Source organism: Argopecten irradians, chromosome 2 (assembly GCF_041381155.1).
Source record: "Argopecten irradians isolate NY chromosome 2, Ai_NY, whole genome shotgun sequence".
In the NCBI taxonomy this organism is placed as follows: domain Eukaryota; kingdom Metazoa; phylum Mollusca; class Bivalvia; order Pectinida; family Pectinidae; genus Argopecten; species Argopecten irradians.
In genome coordinates this window covers 42,567,610-42,588,302 of record NC_091135.1, presented here as the reverse complement: position 1 = coordinate 42,588,302, position 20,693 = coordinate 42,567,610, and the positions used below count along the sequence as shown (strand labels likewise).

Genomic DNA, 20,693 nt, shown 5'->3' with positions numbered 1-20,693 from the left:
TCTAGCTTATAAAAATGTTCTATGTCTGTTAGTTATGCCGATACTGTTTCAGAGAAAGGTTAGTAAAAACAAAAGTGAAAGTAGAATACATTGTTCGCAACTGCCTAAGCGACATTAAGTACCACATCATCAACAAATGTAAAACGCGTGTGTGAGTATGAAATTATTTGTTTTAAACGAAAACTTTAAAAACTTAAACGCTCAGAAGGCGATATCAAGACATTTAATGTGTATTAGAACTAATAAATATTTTGTGTGGACGTAAAATGTTTCACTGTCTATTATGCGAGTTTTGTATCCATGTGCAGTTCTCTTGCATAAGATCCGGAATAAATGTTGAAAAGGCTGTGAGGAGTACTGTAGTTTCGGTGGTAATTCACGATAGTTTACAAAATTTAATGTAATTGATTATTAAAGTGTACAATTTACATGAGAATCAGTGAAATTTGGTAACAAATTAGATTGAAATGAATACAAGTGTAACAGGACAGGAGAAAATGTAGCAGCCAGACCGGGATTCGAACCCGGGACCATCTGAACACTAGCCAAGTGCTCTACCGCCTGAGCTACCTGGTCACCGGTGATCGACCCAGTCCAATCCCGCTACACTCCTCCCTCCTTTCTCGAAGTCTTCGCCCTTGAAGACATACAAGACCCTTCCAAACACCACCACCGTGGGTTATTTAGTTGGGCGCCAATTTTGTAACAGGAGAGAAGAGAATGTAGCGGACAGACCGGGATTCGAACCCAGGACCCTCAGAACACTAGCCAAGTGCTCTACAGCCTGAGCTACCCGGTCACCGATGATCGACCCAGTCCAATCCCGCTACACAAGTTTTACATACATGTAGATGTAGATCCAGTACATGTTTCATGAAGAAAACAAAAGAGGAGTGAAAAACATGCTCAACCCTTTGTTCTAATTTAAATGCATATGTGGTTAATGTAGTTTTGTATGTTTTTGATAGCATGCATCTGTGCCATGTGCATCACATTGCAATATGTTTTTTGTATTAGAGATATTGACTAGCTATTTCTGATCAGTGATGTACAATAATCTAATAATTAAGTCAAAATGAAAGAACTCCTATTGAGATATTTAGTAGAAAGTTAAGAACCTTGTTTGTACACATGTGCATAATGATTATGGAAGATTCATGTATGTCATTATGTGTGAACTTCAATAAGAACTATGACTACCTTTAGGTTTTCTTCCTTTAGAGTTCCATTTTTGGAGAGTAAGGATATGTCTATACACCTGTATGCCAGCTGCATTTACATCTAAGTCCTTATACGGGATTTTATACCTGTAACGGTATAGTATAGATTTAAACAAGATGGGGAAGAAAGATACACAAGCCAATCGAGGTGCTCCGGTGGATATGTACAGGAAGCAAATAGGTAAGTCAGTGTTTCAATCAATGTTTCATGTCAAGGACATTGTTAAATTTTTAGCCCACCATCAACAGATGGTGGGCTATTCAAATCGCTTTTTGTCCGTGGTCCGTTGTCCGTCCTTCCGCCGTCCGGCCGTCCGTCCTTCCGTCCATTAACAATTCTTGTTACCGCTATTTCTCAGAAAGTACTGAAGGGATGTTTCTCAAATTTCATATGTAGGTTCCCCTAGGGCCCTAGTTGTGCATATTGTATTTTGAGACCAATCGGTCAACAAAATGGCCGCCAGGCAGCCATCTTGGATTTTGATAGTTTAAAGTTTGTTACTGCTATTTCTCAAAAAGTACCAAAAGAATTCTTCTCAAATTTCATGTACAGGTTCCCTTAGGGCCCTAGTTGTGCATATTGCATTTTAGGACTGATCGGTGAACAAGATGGCCGACAGGCCGCCATCTTGGATTTTGATAATTGAAGTTTGTTACTGTTATATATCTCAGAAAGTAGTCAAGGGATCTTTCTCAAATTTCATGTGTAGTAATATGTAGGAAAAGCTTGAAAAGCAGAGAAAAGATCCCTCTTTCCCTTGTCAGACAAAGATCATTCTTAGGTGGGCGCCAAGATCCCTCTGGGATCTCTTGTATTTTATTAAACAAGCTCTTTTAGCTAAATAGTTTTGTGAAAGCAAGACCATAATTTGCATTAAGTTACATGTTTAGTAAGGGCCAGATGTAAAATACTTGTAGCTCAAGCTTAGGTGTCCATAATGTACTAGGGTACCATACTTTGGAAATTGAGTCATATTTTCTGGTCATCGATACATATAAATTTGGTATACTTGCTCATTGCAATTGATTGCTTTTAAGAGGGACAGGCAATGCTTGTACTTTGGAGTGAGAGAGAAAAAAACTTGTCTTTTTCCTAAAACAAATATGTACATTGTATCAGGCCTGTAACCAACAGAATGCAGCTCTTATATTTTAATTTATTTCAGGAAAACAAGATTACAAAAAAAGTAAGAGTGAAGTTAAGAAAAGTAAAGATAGGGCTGGAAAGCTCCAGTCTGCCATGGGCATCAAGGTGAGAACATGTATTTTGTTTGAAAATATTTAAAATTATTTTTCTAGTACCATTGTATTTTTTGCTATAGGTAGTAATTAATATCTGGAATTGATTCTTTTCAATTTACCAGGGTAGGTTGTCAAGATCTAGATATGTTAAACTGTATTTACAGATTACAAAGTTATCTGCCCTTGCTTGTAGGTATAAAAAATGAAGTCATTATTTGTGAACGAAAATACACTGATTTCCCTGAAAAGTAATGACAGTTAAATTTACTAGCAAGGGCAGGTAACTCTATAATATGCAAATACAGTGTACAAAATAGCAAGTAACAACTCTCCCTCTCTCTTTCTAACCAGGAATAGTTTTAACATTCATAAAAATTCTTTGGTATGAATTTTTCATGATTTTTCCAGACTAAGTGAATAATAATAGCTATAATTCTGTAGTATGATTTTCACATCATCATTCTGAGGATTGGTTTTCTCACTGTGAAGTTGTTTCTTTACAGGATGTGGTGCTTATGCTCACTGGATTTCTACTAGTCATTGTAGCTGTGTATATGATCCTTTATGTGAGCTTAGAGAGACCATCTTAGGCCCGGCCACTGGTGTGCTACCCATGGTAACTGGTAACCCAGGGGTTAGTATATCTGTTATCAAGAATGTTGCTGTTCATATAGACAGCTTTAACCTGGGAAAAGCAGGGCATTAATGTGAAAATCTGTTTTGTTTTTTGATTTTTTTTTTCATTTCAATACTAAAAATTAGTATTGCTTGTTATTGTCATATACATGACATAATCTTACATAAGAGATAAAATTGTGTATCCCACATAATAGGATTTCAAAGGAAATCACTTATAGTAGATTAAATCTTATAGGGATTGGTAAAATATATCATCACGTTTTTGTTCAATAAAATGAGGTGTCATGAATATATCCTGTAGAATTACTGTATTTACCATTACATTACTTGACACCTAGTGTAGTTCTACTATTTTATAAAAAAGATGATAATAACTGCTGTATATTACAATAACAACATTCCACTGTTCTTGTTTGATCAGGAGAGTCTTTGGCAGTTGTTAATTCTTCTTGCATATCCTCGATAGATATAGCTTTTTTAATTATTTTTGTGCGAAAACAATTAAGCTTTATAAATTATCTTTTTCTTTTAACTTTTGCTGTAAACATTCATATTTTAGCAGTAATTTTATTTTTTCAAATTGATGTGCTGAAAGTTTTTTTTGATATTTTATCTAATGGATATCAGTTTGTTTCTAAAATGTTTTTTCAGCATTTTAACGTATCGTTTATTGGGATATATCACAAAATACGCAAGTTGCAGTTTATCTATATTTTGTTAGGAAGAAATGTAATGATACTGTCCATATCTTCATTTTGAGCATTTTTGATGGTTGATGGGAAAGAAATGCATTGATACATTTGTGTTGTTATGCCAGTCAATTAAATCCTACATGTAAATATATGAATTGGTATAAGGTGTTTAAAAACTCATTATTCATTGAATATGTTAATGTAACTGCGACGATAAATGAATAAGTGCTGATGACTTTGTCTAGAATTACTGGTATATTGTATGCTAAAATTGATACAAAGAAAGTACCCAGGGTGTGTATGGAAATCTGATTATCTGATTATCTGATAATTATCTGAAATCTGATAGTTGCAGCATCAAGTCAAAATATTTTATTTCAAGTTGCATTCTTATAGAAAGATACAAAGTGTAAAGTTATACCTTCTGGTTGATATAAATTATTCATGGTTCAAATTCCACCAGATCATAAGTTTAAGCTGTTTACATTTTATACATAACAGGAATGTATCTTTGTAAAAGTATCATAAGTGAAATTCTAAAATAAAATAAAAAAGAAATGAACAATGAAAACAATAAATCATGTACTAATTACTGACGTTACTTACTACAGACCGTGGCTGGAGGTAGTGTAACATTAAATCTACTGAGTTGTTAAAATATGATAAAACTACAATTTGTACGTGGTATTAAGGAAATAGTCACAAATAACAACATGACATTATTATTTTGATAATTATTTTTCCATTTTGTACAGAAAAACGTCATTATTTTGATAAACATCTTCTATTTTGTACAGAATAAAAGTCACAATTGACGCTGCATTCTTACTCACAAAACGGTTTTTTTCTGTATTTTATATTAAATACTAGTATTTATAACATGAGCTTATGCTATTTTGTGTATGACATCTCCTTACTTGAACAAATTGCACCTGAAAAGATGTGCTCAATGTCAGATCACAAACAAGATGATTTAAACGCAAAACATGTTATGTCTATAGTCCACTGTATAGATTATAGACCAAGAATAATTACATGCATACCTGCTAAAAGTGTCTGTATCATTCAGAAAACCTTATAATGGAAGCTTTATCCTGTGTGCAAGACAAACCTTGTTGTATAGGAATGGTCATATTGATGTTCTTATAGTGAAATAAGAAATAGTCCTCGAAATGTTGTTTATACAAAATCATATCCATTATTTGATTGATGTTGTAAATCTATAAACCATTTCGACTGTTATTTTTCACTCACAATTATCTACAAATGGTTCATATCTTCATAGAGTCCCTCTCTTTAATATATAAAACGCAGTATATTGCTGTTTAATTTATGAATTTGTTTTTGTAGTTTTGGAAATGAAAACCACGAATGGAGAAATCAAGATGTCTTTAGTTATTCAGTAAAATACAGCTTTAAGTATTATACGTTTATTTTTTAATGCAAAACACGTCATTTACAACGAATTATTAATGCACATACTTGTAATTAGAAATTAAGATTAAATATATTGTTTTGTACTAGATGAAATTCAAAAGACCTTTAATGACCAGATGTAGGTAGTACCATTACGTCTTTAAATTATTTTGATGTTTAATTATGTACATGCATGTAAATTTTGATTGTACCGCAGTTGTGCTCTTGTGAGATTTGTGGTGGGTGATGGTGATACTGACATGAGTGGATTATTGTTTTACATGTTTATTTGTTTATAAGTGAACCAAACTATACTGGTACGCCACACCAACGTCCAACGTTATAGTTCTACAATATGTACATATGTGTCTCTTGTTTGATTTTAAGACTCTTTCATATGTGAATATGCAGTCTAGAAACATTTTGATTTTGTGGTCCCGAGGGTTGAATATTCCTATCCTTTTATATCCACATATTTTTCTCTTATACCTCGACGTTTTATTACAAAAGTAAAATCATGATTGCCAGCCATTTTGAGAAATAATTTCGAAGAAAACCGCAACTGCAACCCAATTGTCCATACATGAAAATTGCATGATATTTTAACACAAATTCCATGGTTTACATTTTTATAGTTAAACCCGACATAGTTTATGAATACAATGTTAAAATTCATCGAGAAAATAGTAATTTTATTGAGGGCATGACGTCACGAGGCTGGGGAACCATACAATACAGTCTCAGACGACTTGAGTGTATTACATATGATAAAATAGTATTACCCCTTAGGTATGAGAGGAAAAGTAATTCCAGCGGTGTGGACACAAATATCGTCAAATACACTTTATTGTCAAACGTTTGTAAGGATTCAGGATATCTAACACAACAGTTGACCAATATATTTCTTGTGTGATATACTATACCTTTACAATACCTTTGTAATAGATCATTGATAAGAAGTCCAGAAATCATGGCTTTAATTTGTGTTTATGTGTGTGTTTTAATGATGAATTTGAAAGTTCTGACATTAGTATTTTGAGTTACAGAGTGAAGTGATGTCCAAATACCATTCGGTAAATTATTCATCACATAGATATTTCATACCTGTGAGATAGGTTTTGCGTTGTGTCCCTTGCTTAACGATGATGTAACTTTATATATGGTATATCGTTCATATATGCAATGAATTTACGTCACATGAATTACCATATGGTGTTGGATATAATTTGTCCTTTCCCCCATTTTTTTCTGGGGGAATGTACTTCTATATGAATTAAAATGTTAAGTTTCCCTACCGATGATTTATTGTTGTTTGTGGAAAGTTATCGATATTTAAAGATAAACAACACATATGTCGTCTGCTCTTTATATTATCTTTTCAAGGTGATATAACAAAACCAAAATAACGTTCTCTTACCTGTTCGAATAATTCTCGTTCTCCACAATGTTTTTTTCCAGTCGCAATAGATATGAGCTTTGAGTTAAAGGCATTTGTTAAGTAACTTGCATATTAATCAATCATTTTGTATGTATTATGGGTTTGAAATAGTTTAAAGATATATCTTTTAAAAACTTGTACTTCGAGTTACACCGTTTGTCATTATCCTAGAATACATAAATTATGTAACACAGTAGAAATTCAAATACGAATGAAATGTGTTTGCGAACAAGGGAAACTAAGCGCAAAATGGGATGTTATTAATCTTTTCTGTAAAAAAGTAAAATGTTGAATGTGTCATCGGACTAACGTCTTGATGCATTGAACTCCTAATACATGTATAAAGGCTACAGTCATCACGCGTTCTGTTTCTCCGAGAAAAGAAAACTTACGACACAATTCGTTATGCCATAAAACAATCTCGGAGAGTTGCTTAAAAGTTAGTACATGTACATATTTAAAGCAACAATTTAGCTGTTTACCAAGTGTATGAGCTCAGCAAACAACATTCCCATATTGGAATGCATTGCATAGATTAAAAAGAAATACATTAAAATCCATATCTTCTTATGTCCGAGATAATGCTAACAATTGTCAATATAAGTAAGATCCCCCCTATAAAATTAATTATATTGATGTCCTTTGCTTTCCGTGACGAGCTTTGTGCAGACGTTATGTCACCGCGCGCAATGGCACTTTGAACCCGAAAACATAGAAAGGTTAGTGTAAGAAAAGATGTCTTTATTTCGGTCTTCTGGGTAACAGTCAGCAAAATATCCTGATTTGATTCTTAATAAACAAATAAATGTTTCATAAATAATTACTTGATATTCAAAAGTGGGTTTACTTGAGCTATGACAAATTTGTCATACCAACAATAACATTGACATAAAACAACATTTGTAAAATATACTAGTAGATAAAAAGATAATGACTTTGCTAACGCAGACTTTTTCCTGGAGCTAATTTTACTATACTCACATTCCTTGAGGCTATTATAGCACATATACCAATAGGCCAGATACAGAATAAACAGCCAAAGATAGAGACGGCCATGTAGGATTGTGGGTATGGTTGTGCCTAAAATAACAGAAAGTACATATGAATAATGTGTCTTATATAATGATATAAATACATGTAGTATTTTTACTGGAGTAAGGACAGAAAAAAGTTATTTTGCAATTCTGTCCCAAGAGTCCCGTGATGTTTTGACGTATTTTAGCTCACCTAACCCGAAGGGCCGGTGAGCTTATGTCATGGTGCGGCGTCCGTCGTCGGTCCGTCCGTCCGCCCGTCCGTCAACATTTCCTTTAAATCGCTACTTGTCATAGAGTTATGCATGGAATGTAACCAAATTTGACCAGAAACATCCTTGAGGGAAGGGGAACAGAGTTTGTATAACTTTTGGCTCTGACTACCCGGGGGCAGGAGGGACGGGATCCAATTAGAGATAAAGCCTTTAAATCGCTATTAGTATTGAGTTCTGCATGGAATGTAACCAAAGTTGGACAGAAACATCCTTAGTGGAAGGGGAACAATGTTTGTATTGATTTTGGCTCTGACCCCCTGGGGCGGGCCCAATAGTAGAATTTAAAATCCATTAATTCGCTACTAGTCATAAAGTTCTGCATGAAATTTAACCAAATTTGGCCAGAAACATCCTTGGGGGAAGGGGAACAGAGATTGTATAAATTTTGGCTCTGACCATCCGGGGACAGGAGGGGCGGGCCCCAATAGGGGAGATAGAGGTAAAGCCTTTAAATCGCTTCTAGTCATAGAGTTATGAACGGAATGTAACCAAATTTAGCCAGAAACATTATTTGGGGAAGGGGAACATAGTTTGTATAAATTTTGGCTCTGATCCCCCCTCCGGGGGGCAGGAGGGGCGGGGTCCAATATGGGAAATAGAAGTAAAGCCTTTAAATTGCTACTACTCATAAAGTTCTGCATAGAATGCAACCAAATTTGACCAGAAATATCCTTTGGGAAGGGTAACAGATTTTGTGTAAATTTTGGCTCTGAATTCTTGGAGCATAAAGACTGGGTCCAAATAGGGAAATTAGAGGTAAACCTTCAAATTCCTTTAGAAAAGAAACAATGATCCTGTATTCAGAACATTACTTGGTATTACAATAACCAGGTAAGCGATACAGGCCATCTGGGCCTCTTGTAATTCTAAAAAGGACGATGTTCTATTATCAAATAAAATCATGACCTTTACGAGACTTATTAAAGGTAATGCTTAGTTTGTAGTCTTGTTTGAAATTTGCTAGCCCTAATATATAGATACTAATGAATTCTAGGTTGACGATAGAATGGCAGAATAATTCGGATTTTGAATTTTTATATGAATAGCGAATATGACCAACTTTTGAAAGGGTTTTCATTCGTGAGATAAAATGAAGTTTCTCGTGCCAGCTTAGTTTCTAACCCCCTCTTTTCATACTTACCGGGATGATTGGAACGTTGTCAGCTTGACTTACAACGACTTCGGTAACTGCTGGAGTCTCGTGTTGGAGCACTAGATAATAATGGAGGGAGACAACCTGACATTTCTCATACATATACGTCAATTATTGTTAGGATTGACCTATAGGCGACTAAACCGAAACGCGAAAGAGAGTAAAGAAATTCAATATGGATACATCAACGCGTATATGCTAAAAGATATTGTGCCAATCACATTGATAGTCCGTTTACAAAATACTGATAGTTTTCACCAGAAGTGATAGATTTGATATTGTTGAGATACATGTACATACCCGGCTGTTCTGGGACAGGTTGACCAGGATTTGGAGGTTGATCGTACCCTGAAATGAATTCTTTACCCGTGAGACTTTTTCAAAATATTTATCAAACCATTTTTTATAATATGTAAAAACTATATTCATATGTTCTACTATATTACTATTTTACATTCAATTCAGGTCATATAATACACATTAAAATGATAATAAAAACAAATAAAAAGTGACAGTCAACTCGCGGTATTTTAATTGACACATCCGCCGAAATACTAAGTAAGGTAACTTACCATCAGGTTGCTTTTCAGTAGGGAACGTCTGGTCGTACGACGGTGGTGGTACTCCTATAAACATAACTTATAACGATGTATACGTAATGCACGTGCATCATTTACTCTATTTGGAAAAGTAACTCTTTCGGAGAGTACACATTTCAGTGGCTGCAGCGTCATTGTAATATTAATTAAGGTAGACCGTCATTCTAGTTTCCTCTAGAGAATTTCGTTTATATTTTAAATTTAGAAATACCCTGAGAACAGGAAGAACATAAAAAGCAGTTTTCATCAGGTGATTATTTTTATAGATTGATCTAATGATTTAATTTTCCATATTTTAAGGATCTTTAAAGAAATAATGTTTCCTGTACTTATATACTCTGAAGCAAATACAAATGTAAAAATAAAATAAAGTGAACAGCAAATACAATATGGTTATACATCGTTATTATGAGGATATTGAATAGTGCCGCGTTCAATATAATATATAATAATTACATAAACATTAACAAGTGCAAGATTCTATTTTCCACATATCCTTTATTCATGGAAATAAACAAAACCTGAATTTCGTCTCTATATACAATGTAAAACAGTAGCAATCTGGTTCAAAAGTGTAGTTTCCGGCTACCGAAACAATCATAAGACCTCACTTATTGGTGCGTTCAGGGTAAATTCCTTGACAAAAAATTCGCACTTGAAACTTATTCCTTAAATAAAAGATAAGTGGTATATAGAGTCTTGCATTCATCACTACGTAATACTTGGTTTAATAAATTTCCTTTTACATAACCAATGAGATTGATAAGAATACATATATATGTTGTATCTTCTTGCCAAAATAACCAAAAACAATATTTATATTGGAGTGAATTAATCTATAAATGCAATCAAGTTTAGTAAGATCAATACATATATGAAATAGTAACAATAATCTACGTTTAGACTACTACTATCAATGAAACTATGCTTTTCATTATAACCAATTACACATTTCGGCCAGATTAAGGCTATTGAGGTTATCCCTAGATACAAACTCTCATATGATTTATATTTTCTGGAAAATAGTAAAAAATAAAGAAAATACAACTTACCATGTTGATCCATATTTATCAAATGTTGAATAATTCTGATTCTAAACAGTTCGCATGTCAATGTTACCTCCTGGTTTAATTTAGCATTATAACCCTATGTTGATTCAACGCTAGATGACGACAATATACAGACATAGGAAGTAGTTCAAAGGAAGGTCATCCGGTTTTTACATACCGTAAGATGTGCTCTATCGTGGTTAATGGGCACTAGAACATTTCTTTTACTTGCCATTTATTCTCCGCTGCATATCAAAGAAAAAATAATATCTACCCGTATATATATACAGGTAACCAACTTGATGTGACGTTTTCGTTTTTAATGGATTATGAATTGTCATGGCTACCTGGGGGAGATTATCGTACCATTGACTAGCGAAGTTACATAGCTGATGTTTAGACGGAAGTCTATGACGTAATACGCTCTAAATGAGTATTGTATACATATACATGATCACTCATATTATGCGTACATATATATGTTGTATCTTATAAAAGGAACCTGTTTGATTCAAGTTTATTATCCCTTTTATTATATTATTTACAAATCGCTGGACGGTTCTTATATTTTTTCATCTACACCTTTTTACAACTTATTCAATCGATTTCGAGGTTGATACATGAACAATTTCATAGTTAAACAACTTGAAGTTTGATTCGTAAGTGTTTTTGTGTCGCCTGCAACGCAAGGGCGACGCATACATGTAGGTATCACTATGTCGGCGTCGGGGAAAAAGGTTTCCGTGCGATAACTTTAGTATTTATTGTCCGATTACAACCAAATTTGGTATATTGTTTATATTAATGAGATCTCGGATGAGTTAGGTACTGGTCAAAATCCGTCAATATTTGCAACAGATAGAGGACTTTAAAATCGTCAAAACATGGTTTCCGCTCAATAATTTTAGTATTTATTATCCGATTTCACCTAAATTTAATATATTGCTTTATATCAATGAGATCTCAAATGGGTTTGATACTGCCAAAATCCATTAGTATTTGCAAGAGTTACGGGACTTTAAAATGGTCAAAACAGATAATTTCTTGATTTCCGTGCGATACCTTTTAGTATTTATTATCCAATATTTGCAAGAGTTACGGAATTTGATAACTTCACCTTACTATTAAAAATATTTTCAACTGTAAACAACTATTTTTTTGTGATGTTTTAAGCTGCTGTGCAGGCGACACATCCACTTCCGTGGAATTCTTGTTCAAAACACGTACCACTGGATATGATGACAGCAGATACCGTAACATTTACACTGAGTATCATTATTATTGGTGTTTTTTTTTCGTTTTGAAGTGAACATTTGTATCGATAGTCAAATATCAACAGCTTCCTGACATTACTGTGTTACACTTTACATTAGGAAAACAAGCTAAATATTCGAAGACTGGCAAGGATGGAGTTTTGGTGTCAGCTCTGAAGAATATAAACAATTAATGTCCCCACACGAGAGGGCTCTAACTCACACGACTAACACAAGCTATTAATGTGTGAATGCAGTTCAGAAGATCAATAATGGGCATACTTGTAACGTCATAACATAATTGTAATTATACTGCTGTTTTGCTTTGATTTTATTGGTGATGGATTATTGTTTAACGTGTTTATGAGTGAACCAAACCATACTGGTAATTAACCTAGAACTCAATAATGCTCAAAGTGCACATTTACAATGTGTACATATGTACCGGTATATCATGTTTAAGACTCCTTCATATTTGAATGTGAAGTATAGCAACATTTTGTGATTCCGAGGTTAGAATGTCTTTTTCCTTCACATCCACATATGAAAGAGTATTTTTATTTCATACCTCGACCGTTTATTACAATTATGATTGCCCGCCATTTTGAGAAATAATTTCGAAGCAAATCGATTCTCCTTACATGAAAATTGCATATTTTAACGCAAATCCATTGGTTTGCATTTTTTTTATATCAAAACAAACATAGATTAAAAAAATACGTTTTACTTCATTACTGTGACATCACGAGGCTGTATTTTATGGGTAGCCATGTAATACAAACTCAGACAACTTGAGTGTATTGCATATGATAAAATAGTATTACACCCTTAGTTATGAAAGAAAAAGTAATTCCAGCAGTGTGGACGCAAATATCGTCAAATACACTTTATTGTCAAACACTTGTAAGGATCCAGTGTTATCTCGAACGCTACCGTTGACCAATATATATCTTGTTTGAAATACTATACCTTTACAATACCTGTAATAGATCATGATGTATTTATTTGAAAGTGCTGACATAATTGTTTTAAGTTACAGAGAGAATTCTTGTCCAAATATTATTCGTTAAAATCTGTATTACATTGGTTTTGCGATGTGTATCTTGCTAAATGATGATGTAACAATACATATATTTTCACGTCACCTGAATTATTACCATATGGTGTTGGATATAATTTGTCTTTCTGAAGGAATGTACTTCGATGTGAATTAATCTGATAAGTTTCCCTAACAAAGATTTATTGTTTGTGTGAAAGTTATCGTCCAATATTCATAGGCAAATAAGCTTATGTCGTCTGCTCTTTATATTACCGTTCGTCGTAGTCAAATTGTGTCCTCTTGTTAAAGTTATATAACAAACCGAAATGATGTTTTTTAACGAGTTTGAAGATATGAGATCAAAAATGCGAATCTGATTAAATCTTGTTCTCCACAAACAATGTTTTTTTTCTTGTCGCAATAGATCTGAGTTTTATGTTAATGGCATTTGTTAAGAAACTTACAGTATACATAACTAATCATTTCGTATTTATTATTGGTTACACCTAGGGTCGCCAAATCGGTCGGAATTCACTAACCGATTAATTACTCGGGAAATCTTCCGAGCGATTATTCCGTTTATCGGTAAACTTAACATTGGAATAAACAACGACAGTTGTACTTTGAACTATATCATAAAGCCATTAAAACAAGCTCATAACTTATATAACACAGAAGAAATACCAAAACACATGAAATGTGTGTGCGAACAACGGAAATTAAGCGCAAAATGCGATGTGACAGGTTATTTATCGGGTTTCTTTTAAATAAATGAAATGTGATATTAAAGGACTATGACAAGTTATTTAATGGGTTTCTTTTAAATAAATGAAATGTGTTATTAAAGGACTATGACAGGTTATTTCATGGGTTTCTTTTAAATTAATGAAATGTGTTATTAAAGGACTATGACAGGTTATTTAATGGGTTTCTTTTAAATAAATGAAATGTGATATTAAAGGACTATGACAGGTTATTTCATGGGTTTCTTTTAAATTAATGAAATGTGTTATTAAAGGACTATGACAGGTTATTTCATGGGTTTCTTTTAAATTAATGAAATGTGATATTAAAGGACTATGACAGGTTATTTAATGGGTTTCTTTTAAATAAATGAAATGTGTTATTAAAGAACTATGACAGGTTATTTCATGGGTTTCTTTTAAATTAATGAAATGTGTTATTAAAGGACTATGACAGGTTATTTCATGGGTTTCTTTTAAATTAATGAAATGTGATATTAAAGGACTATGACAGGTTATTTAATGGGTTTCTTTTAAATAAATGAAATGTGTTATTAAAGGACTATGACAGGTTATTTAATGGGTTTCTTTTAAATAAATGAAATGTGTTATTAAAGGACTATGACAGGTTATTTAATGGGTTTCTTTTAAATAAATGAAATGTGTTATTAAAGGACTATGACAGGTTATTTATCGTGTTTCTTTTAAATAAATGAAATGTGATATTAAAGGACTTGAGTTATTGAATTCCTTTTATGAAGGTCATGGTCATCACGCGTTCTGCTTCTCCGACTTTTCCTCTTGCGAAAAAAGAAAACTAAGAAGACATAATTCCTTGCGTAACATAACGATCTCGGTGAGTAGGGCTTTTCCCTAAAAGTTAGTACGTGTACATGCAAATTTAAAGCAAAAGTTTAACTGTTTCCCAAGTGTATTAGCTCGGAGAACAATATTTGACTGTTGTGACGCATCGCGCATAGTTACTGTAAATACATAAATATCCATATTTTCTTACAGTATGTCGGAGATAGTACTAATAACTGTAATAATTGTCAATATAAGTAAGATCCCCCCTCCATAATTATAAATATTGATGGTCGTTGCATTCCGTGACCAGTATCCTGCAGACGTTATGTCACCGCGGGAAATGGCACTTTGAACCTGAAAACAGAGAAAGTTTAGTGTAAGAAAAGATGTCTCGATTTCGGTCATCTGGGTAACAGTTAGCAAAATATTCTGATTTTGTTCCTTAATAAACAAATAAATATTTCATAAATAATTACTTGATATTCAAAAGTGGGTTTACTTGAGCTATGACAAATTCGTCATACCATCAATAACATTGACGTAAAACAACATTTGTAAAATATACTAGTAGATAAAAAGATAATGACTTGCTAACGCAGACTTTGTCCTGGAGCTAATTTTACTATACTCACATTCCTTGAGGCTATTATAGCATAGATACCAATAGGCCAGATACAGAATAAACATCCAAAGACAGAGACGGCCATGTAGGATTGTGGGTACGATTGTGTCTAAAATAACAGAAAGTACATATATGAAAAATGTGTCTTATATAATGATATAAATAGTATACTTATGAGAGTAAGGGAAGAAAAAAGTTATTTTGCATATCTGTCCCAAGAGTCCCGTGATGTTTTGAGGTATTTTTTATTCTAAAAAAACACGATGGTCCATTATCAAATTCGTGTCAAGTGAATGTGATTGAACGTTGAATTTATGGTCTAAGAGCTGGGTCCAAGGAAACTCTTTGAAATAATCGTACATTTATGACGAGACTTATTAGAGGTAATACTTAGTTTGTAGCCCTGTTTGAAATTTGCTAGCCCTAATATATAGATACTAATGAATTCTAGGTTGACGATAGAATGGCAGAATAATTCGGATTTTGAATTTACATATGCATAGGGAATATGACTAACTTTTGAAAGGGTTTTCATTCGTGAGATAAAATGAAGTTTCTCGTGCCAGCTTAGTTTCTAACCCCCTCTTTTTATACTCACTGGGATGATTGGAACGTTGTCAGCTTGACTTACAACGACTTCGGTAACTGCTGGAGTCTCGTGTTGGAACACTAGATAATAATGGAGGGAGACAACCTGACATTTCTCGTACATATACGTCAATTATTGTTAGGATTGACCTATAGGCGACTAAACCGAAACGCGAAAGAAAGTAAAGAAATTCAATATGGATACCTCAACGCATGTATTCTAAAGATATTGTGCTAATTACATTGATAGCCCGTTTACAAAATACTGATGGTTTTCGCCAGAAGTGATAGATTTTATATTGTTGAGATAACTTACCCGGCTGTTCCGGGACAGGTTGACCAGGATTTGGGGGTTGATCGTTCCCTGAAATGAATTCTTTTCCCGTGAGACCTTTTCAAAATATTTATCAAACCATTAAAATATATTCATATGTTCTGCAATATTATTATTTTACATTCAATTCAGGTCATATAATATACATTAAAAATGATAATAAAAACGAATAAAAAGTAACAGTCAACTCGCGGTATTTTAATTGACTTACAACGACTTCCCAGATACTAAGTAAGGTAACATACTATCATGTTGCTTTTCAGTAGGGAACGTCTGGTCGTACGACGGTGGTGGTGCTCCTATAAACATAACTTATAACGATGTATACGTAATACACGTGCATCATATACTCTATTTGGAAAAGTAACTCTTTCGGAGAGTACACATTTCAGTGGCTGCAGCGTCATTGTAATATTAAGGTAGACCGTCCCTTCTTGTTTCCTCTAGAGAATTTCGTTTATATTTTATATTTTAAATTTAGAAATACCCTGAGGACAGGAAGAACATAAAAAGCAGTTTTCATCAGGTGATTATTTTTATAGATTGATCTAATGATTTAATTTTCGTGATTTTAAGGATCTTTAAAGAAATAATGTTTCCTGTACTTATATACTCTGAAGCAAATACAAATGTACAAATAAAATAAAGTGAACAGCAAATGCAATGTGGTTATACATCGTTATTATGAGGATATTGAATAGTGTCGCGTTCAATATAATATATAATAATTACATAAACATTAACAAGTGCAAGATTCTATTTTCCACATATCATTTATTCATGGAAATAAACAAAACCTGAATTTCGTCTCTATATAAAACAGTAGCACTCTGGTTCAAAGGTGTAATTTCCGGCTACCGAAACAATCATAAGACGTCACTTATTGGTGCATTCATGGTAAATTCCTTGACAAGAAATTCGCACTTGAAACTTATTCCTTAAATAAAAAATAAGTGGTAATTAGTACATCACGTGATAGAATACTGGATTCTGATTGGCTACACACATGGGTACTATTTACAATAGTGCCCGCACTATTGAAGTGGCGCGAAATTGAACGTGAATGTATTGTGACGTCACAATTACATGACGTTGCGCTTCGACCAAGACGTCAAGATGGCGGACAGTCTGTTGTGTACGGGGATGGAAGCAAATGTTGCTTTTCTACAGAAGACAGTTCACTAATGTTCTATATTGATCTACTTTTAATTTTCATGAAGCTGAATCCTGTTTTTATAGAATCCCATATTTCTGCGACAATTCATATGTTGTACTTTTGATGTAACAACCTGGTGTGGAAATGAAGAAAGCGTTGCGAGGTATCGCTTGACGTACTTCTATTACGATGACATGAAAAACGGTTTCATGTCAGGGTGATGTACTAAACCCATTATGGCTTGGTAGAAAGGGCACTATTGCCTCATAGCGTCGTCTCATGATGGGATAGTGCCCTCGCCTTCGGCTCGGGCACTATTCCATCCCTCGACAATACTATGAGGCAATAGTGCCCTCTCAACCAGGCTATACTAGATAAATATAATCTTGCATTCATCACTAAGTAATACTTGGTTTAATAAATTTCCTATTACATAACCAATGAGATTGATAAGTATACATATATATATGTTATATCTTCTCGCTAAAATAACCAAAAACAATATTTAATTAATCTATGAATGCTATCAAGTTTAGTAAGATCAGTACATATATGAAATAGTAACAATAATCTACTCTTAGACTACTACTATTAATGAAACTATGCTTTTCATTATAACCAATTACACATATCGACCAGATTAAGGCTATTGAGGGTATTCCTAGATGCAAACTCTCATATAATTTGTATTTTCTGGAAAATAGTAAAATAAAAAAAATACAACTTACCATGTTGATCCATATTTATCAAATGTTGAATAGTTCTGATTCCAAACAGTGTTTCCTCCTGGTTTAATTTAGCATTATAACCCTATGTTGATTCAACGCTAGATGACGACAATATACAGACATAGGAAGTAGTTCAAAGGAAGGTCATCCGGTTTTTACATACCGTGAGATGTGCTCTATCGTGGTTAATGGGCACTGGAACATTTCTTTTACTTGCCATTTTTTCTACGCTGCCTTTCAGAGCAAATATAATATTTACCCGTATATATATCAAGGTAACCAACGTGATGTGACATTTTCATTTTTAATGGATTATGAATTGTGTCAGCGGGAGAGTACCGTACCCTTGTCTAGCGAATTTTCATAGCTACATAACTCGATTAAAAGCAACAATGTTTACACGGAAGTCAATGACGTAATACGGTCTGGACGAGTATTGTGTACATGTACCTGATCACTCATATTATGCGTAGATATATATGTTGTATCTGATAAAAGAAAACTATTTGATTCAAAGTTATTATTGCTGGGGAAAATATCCGTGTCATTGGATGGTTCTTACACATTCTCAACTACACCTTTTCATACTTTATTTGATCGATTTCGTGGTTTTACTTTTAAAAGAATTATATTGTAAATGAGTCCTTGAAAGATATGTAAAACATAAACAATTTCAGAGTTAAACAACTTGAAGTTAAGTGTATTAAAACATGTACCACTAGATATGATGACATCAAATACCGAAACAATTACACTGAGAATAATCAATATTGGCTTTATTTCGTTTTGAAGTGAATATATATATATATATATATATCGATAGTCAAATGGCAACAGCTTCGTGACGTTAACTGTTTTCCACTTACAAGCTATTTTTTTTTTTTGGGGGGGGGGGGGGTTTGGGTAAGTCCCCAAGAATATAAACAATTAGACAATTATAAATGTTCCCACACGGGAGGGCTCTCACTCATCACACGACTGACACAAGCTGTTACTTTGTAGTTACAAATCAGAATCATTAATGGCTATGTACAAATGTAGTTGTAACGCCATAGTGTTGTGCTTTAATGGGGTTGGTGGTGGGTGTTGGTGATACTGGCATGAGTGGATTAATATTTTACAAAAATATCAACTGCCACCTGTTTATTATGACGTCATTATCATTGTGACGTCACAATTTTCGTGCCAACGATCACGTGGGGATGGTTGTTCGAATGGTCGTTCCGTCTTTGACGATAATGAATTCTTTATTCGTTATAGGCGCAAAATCTCTTGAGATTTCATAATAAATGTCATACCAAATGTAAATATAAGCATTGAATGTATTTCAGTAAGCAATCATAGCCAATATGAATACCAAGTGGACAGTGGGCAATTCAACATAAAGCGCTAATGCGTTTCATGGAGTTTGCCTTTGTCCAGATGGCATTGATATTGGCTATGAATGCCAACTGAAAGACGTTCAATACTTAAAAGAGTGAACCAAACTATGCTGGTAATTATTCTAGAACTCCGCATCAACGTGCAACGTAATAGCTCTACAGTGTGTATATGTGTCTATCATGTTGGATTTTAAGACTCTTTCATATATGTGAATATGAAGCATGGCAGGGGCTTGTGATCTCGAGGATATCATATCCCTTTGCTTCACATATGAAAGAGTACTAAGTTCAAAAATACAATTTTACAATTATGCCATGTTGAGAAACAATTTAAAAAAACTGCAACTGCAAAGCAATTATCCATTCAAATAGATTGTATGATATTTTAAAGCAAATCCCATAGTTTGCATTTTTATAGTAAAACTAATATAGTTTCTGAAAAAAGTTTATATTTTACCGAAAAAATAGTACTTGACGTCACGAAGTTGTGTTGCATGGGTAGGCATGTAATACAGTCCCAGACAACTTGAGTGTATTGCATAAGATAAATCAGTATTATACCGTAGGTATGAGAGAAAAAGAAGTCATTCCAGCATTGTGGACACAAATATCGTCAAATAAACTTTATTGTCAAAAGTTTGTAAGGATCTAGTGTTATCTTGAACGCAATAGTTGACCAATGTATACCATGATAATACCTTTGTTATGAAGCAATGATTTGGAATTTGGTCCAGAAACCATTGCTTTAATTTTTGTATGTGTTTCATGGTGAATTTGAAAGTGCTGACATTAGTGATTTGAGTTAGGGGATGAATTCTTTATCACATACCTGTGAGATAGATTTTGCGTTGTATCTCTTGCTAAACGATGCTCTTATAATACTAAAATGACTTCGGACTACGCCCTCGGTTATTATTTAATCTACCAGGGAAATATCAAACCATATGGACCTCAACATAGGTCGATAATAGATGTTTATATACAGTATATCGTTCATATATGCAATGAATTTTCATTTCACGTGCATCACCATATAATATGGTTTAATAATTTGTCCTTTTCCTATTTTTTTGGAGGAATATACTTCGATATGAATCAAATTTGAAGTTTCCTTACCAGTGATCAGGTTGACTGAAGTACCATAAATGGATGAGTGACAATTCATGTGTAAGTTATTCCCATTGTCTTCGTAGACGTGATTTGTACGCTGATTTATCAATGGAAGTTGTTTGTGGGAAAGTTATCGTCTTACACTTTGAGTAATATAATAAAGAAGTGAATTGT

The 20,693-nt window shown here is 33.5% G+C and overlaps 2 protein-coding genes across 4 annotated transcripts; one reads left to right on the top strand and one right to left on the bottom strand.

Moving 5' to 3' along the window:
* The first annotated feature begins 14 nt into the window (after positions 1–14).
* On the top strand, positions 15–6,503 carry LOC138315568 (triple QxxK/R motif-containing protein-like). 2 transcript variants are annotated; one of them, XM_069256684.1, is made up of 5 exons: positions 15–151; positions 1,222–1,401; positions 2,387–2,472; positions 2,966–3,096; positions 5,144–6,503. In XM_069256684.1, exons 2-4 carry the CDS (start codon positions 1,338–1,340, stop codon positions 3,050–3,052), a joined length of 237 nt encoding a protein of 78 aa, XP_069112785.1. In that variant the 5' UTR covers positions 15–151; positions 1,222–1,337; the 3' UTR covers positions 3,053–3,096; positions 5,144–6,503. The 2 variants fall into 2 exon arrangements, with proteins under 2 accessions (XP_069112785.1, XP_069112784.1); XM_069256683.1 differs by having other exon boundaries at positions 16–151; positions 2,966–6,503.
* Positions 4,151–20,660, bottom strand: LOC138315567 (proline-rich transmembrane protein 1-like). 2 transcript variants are annotated; one of them, XM_069256681.1, is made up of 10 exons: positions 18,028–20,660; positions 16,126–16,200; positions 15,820–15,890; positions 15,232–15,330; positions 10,761–14,953; positions 9,682–9,735; positions 9,410–9,457; positions 9,098–9,168; positions 7,629–7,727; positions 4,151–7,350 (listed from the first exon to the last, which is right to left on the bottom strand). In XM_069256681.1, exons 5-10 carry the CDS (start codon positions 10,771–10,773, stop codon positions 7,198–7,200), a joined length of 438 nt encoding a protein of 145 aa, XP_069112782.1. In that variant the 5' UTR covers positions 10,774–14,953; positions 15,232–15,330; positions 15,820–15,890; positions 16,126–16,200; positions 18,028–20,660; the 3' UTR covers positions 4,151–7,197. The 2 variants fall into 2 exon arrangements, with proteins under 2 accessions (XP_069112782.1, XP_069112783.1); XM_069256682.1 differs by lacking the exons at positions 4,151–7,350; positions 7,629–7,727; positions 9,098–9,168; positions 9,410–9,457; positions 9,682–9,735 and having other exon boundaries at positions 12,882–14,953; positions 16,126–16,173.
* Between the last annotated feature and the right edge of the window lie 33 nt (positions 20,661–20,693).